Source organism: Arachis duranensis, chromosome 1 (assembly GCF_000817695.3).
Source record: "Arachis duranensis cultivar V14167 chromosome 1, aradu.V14167.gnm2.J7QH, whole genome shotgun sequence".
In the NCBI taxonomy this organism is placed as follows: domain Eukaryota; kingdom Viridiplantae; phylum Streptophyta; class Magnoliopsida; order Fabales; family Fabaceae; genus Arachis; species Arachis duranensis.
Genome location: NC_029772.3, coordinates 91032762 through 91035747, shown reverse-complemented (window position 1 = coordinate 91035747; position 2986 = coordinate 91032762). Strand labels below are relative to the sequence as shown.

Genomic DNA, 2986 nt, shown 5'->3' with positions numbered 1-2986 from the left:
CCATGGATTCTGCAAGCACTATCTGTGGCCCCTGTTCCATTACATGCTTCCCATGTCTCCTAGCCACGGCGCCCGCTTCGACCGCGCCCAGTGGCAGGCCTACGTCCTGGCCAACAAGATCTTCGCCGATAAGGTGACGGAGGTCATAAACCCCGACGAGGATTTCGTGTGGGTTCACGATTACCACCTGATGATACTGCCCACTTTCTTGAGGAAAAGGTTCCACCGCGTGAAGCTAGGATTCTTCTTGCACAGCCCCTTCCCTTCTTCGGAAATCTACAGGACTCTACCTGTTCGTGATGACATACTGAGAGCCTTCTTGAATTGCGACCTGGTTGGTTTCCACACCTTCGATTACGCCAGGCACTTCTTGTCTTGCTGCAGCAGGATGCTTGGTTTGGACTACGAGTCTAAAAGAGGTTACATTGGCTTGGATTATTATGGAAGAACCGTCACTATAAAGATTCTCCCCGTTGGGATTCACATGGGGCAGCTTCGCTCCGTGTTGTCTCTGCCGCGCACGGCCAAGAGGGTGGAGGAGTTGAAGGTGGAGTATGAGGGCAAGGTTGTCATTCTTGGCGTCGATGACATGGACTTGTTCAAAGGTATCAGCTTGAAGTTCTTGGCAATGGGGCAGCTTCTTGAGGTGCATGAGGCCTTGAGAGGGAAGGTTGTGTTGGTTCAGATTCTGAACCCTGCCAGGAGCTCAGGGAAGGATATTCAAGACGTCAAGAATGAGTCGGAGGCCCTTGCTAAGGAGATTAACGACAAATATGGTAGGCCCGGTTACCAGCCAATTGTGTTTGTGAATGGTCCAGTTTCAACGGAGGATAAGGCTGCTTACTATGCAATTTCCGAGTGTTGTGTGGTGAATGCGGTGAGGGATGGCATGAACTTGGTGCCTTACACATACACCGTTTGCAGGCAGATAGTTGAGAGTGAGAGGCCTAATCAGAGTGTTATCATTGTATCTGAGTTCATCGGTTGCTCCCCCTCCCTCAGCGGAGCAATCAGGGTCAATCCTTGGAACATTGATGATGTCTCCGAGGCTATGAACTCTGCCATCACAATGCCGGACGGGGAGAAGCATTTGCGCCACGAGAAGCATTACAAGTACATAAGCTCCCATGATGTGGCCTATTGGGCCAGGAGTTTTGATCAGGATTTGGAGAGGGCTTGCAGGGAGCATTACCTCAAGAGGTATTGGGGTGTTGGTTTTGGTCTTGGATTCAGGATCGTTGCTTTGGATCCTACCTTTAGGAAGCTCTCAGTCGATAACATTGTCTCTGCATACAAAGCTACACACAGCCGCTTGATCCTTTTGGACTATGATGGCACTATGTTGCCTCAGGCATCCATAAACAAGACCCCAAGTCCTGAGGTTCTATCTGTATTGAACTATTTATGCAGTGATCCCAAGAATATGGTGTTCATTGTGAGTGGCAGAGACAAGGATTGCCTCAGCAAGTGGTTTGATCCTTGTGACAAGTTGGGCCTCTCAGCAGAACATGGTTACTTCACTAGGTACATTACATTACATTACATTGGACCAATTTGTTTTGTTATTGTTCGTCTAATTTTGGTGTGTGTGGATTGTGTGGCAGGTTGAGGAGGGATACTCCTTGGGAGACATGCGGGTTGACAACTGATTTTGACTGGAAGAAGATGGCAGAACCTGTGATGGCGCATTACACAGAGGCAACGGATGGTTCTTTCATTGAACACAAGGAGAGTGCAATGGTTTGGCACCATCAAGAAGCCGATCCTTATTTTGGATCATGCCAAGCCAAAGAGCTTCTTGATCACCTTGAGAATGTGCTGGCCAATGAGCCTGTAGTTGTTAAAAGGGGACAACACATAGTTGAAGTGAAACCTCAGGTACACAACGATCAAGGTTTATTGCATTTTTGGTATTTGAACTGTGTTCTGATGCATGATGGGGTTATTTTGTTAAATAATGGTTGTGCTGTTTTTTAATCTGAGATGCAGGGTGTGAGCAAGGGTATAGTTGTGGAGAATCTAATCTCAAGCATGAGGAGTGAGGGTAAATCACCAGATTTTCTGTTGTGCATTGGGGATGATCGATCAGATGAAGACATGTTCGAAAGCATTGCACGTTCAGTTTCTAATCCAGCACTTCCAACAATATCACAAGTGTTTGCATGCACGGTTGGCCAGAAACCAAGCATGGCAAAGTACTATTTGGAGGATACTAGTGAAGTTATCAAATTGCTACAAGGACTTGCTACTGCATCAGCACCCTCAGCTTTTCAAGAATCGCAACAAGGATCACTATAGGAACTGAATGCACAAAGTAACAAAAGGAAATGGAAAAATCTTTTGTACAGAACCATACTTACTTTTATAGGTTGATTCGGAAAAACAAAAAGGTTAATACTTAGAAATTTTTACAGATTAGCTTCATTCATGTTCTTCTTCACATATAACGTGCATCAGAATTTCTTTTTTTGTACTAGAACAACAAAGGAATCTTTTGTTTGTGCACAGTCCAATGAGAACATGCCCAACATTTCTTTGAGGAATAATATAAGACTTCTAAAATAAACAATTTATTTTTTTTTCTTGATAATGATCAAAATGAGTACTACGTGGATTAGGTCTTTGGAAGTGGCTGCCAAATTGTATATTGAGTGAATTTCCTATTGGTTTGGCTGCCGGCAGAAGCTTCCTTGATCATATGGATAAAGATGAAACTTGAAAAGTTCTCAATTTACTTATCTTCAAGTTTGATGTGAAGTTGTTGAAGGTGGGACATGTTAATATTTGGATTTGGATTTGGATTTGGATTTTAATTTAATGAAAGCACAAGTATCATATGAAAAAAGGGTGGGATCAGAGCACGCTGATGGAAAAGAAAAGTTGAAAGTACTTGCTGGACATAACAGGCTGGCAAACTTATTTTTCTTTGCTAGGTAATTAAGAAGTGTCACAGATTGTGAAGTGTCATGAACAGTAGTTAATCGTG

At 43.9% G+C, this 2986-nt stretch overlaps 1 protein-coding gene across 1 annotated transcript; it reads left to right on the top strand.

Annotated features, from left to right (window-relative positions):
- Window positions 1-2424, top strand: LOC107459739 (probable alpha,alpha-trehalose-phosphate synthase [UDP-forming] 11; the record flags this gene model as incomplete). The annotated part of the gene is given in 3 exon segments (XM_016077991.3): window positions 1-1524; window positions 1605-1878; window positions 1990-2424. Coding segments are annotated over 3 exon segments (2107 nt in total), but the record flags the coding sequence as incomplete, so codon positions are not given.
- Window positions 2425-2986: the final 562 nt, after the last annotated feature.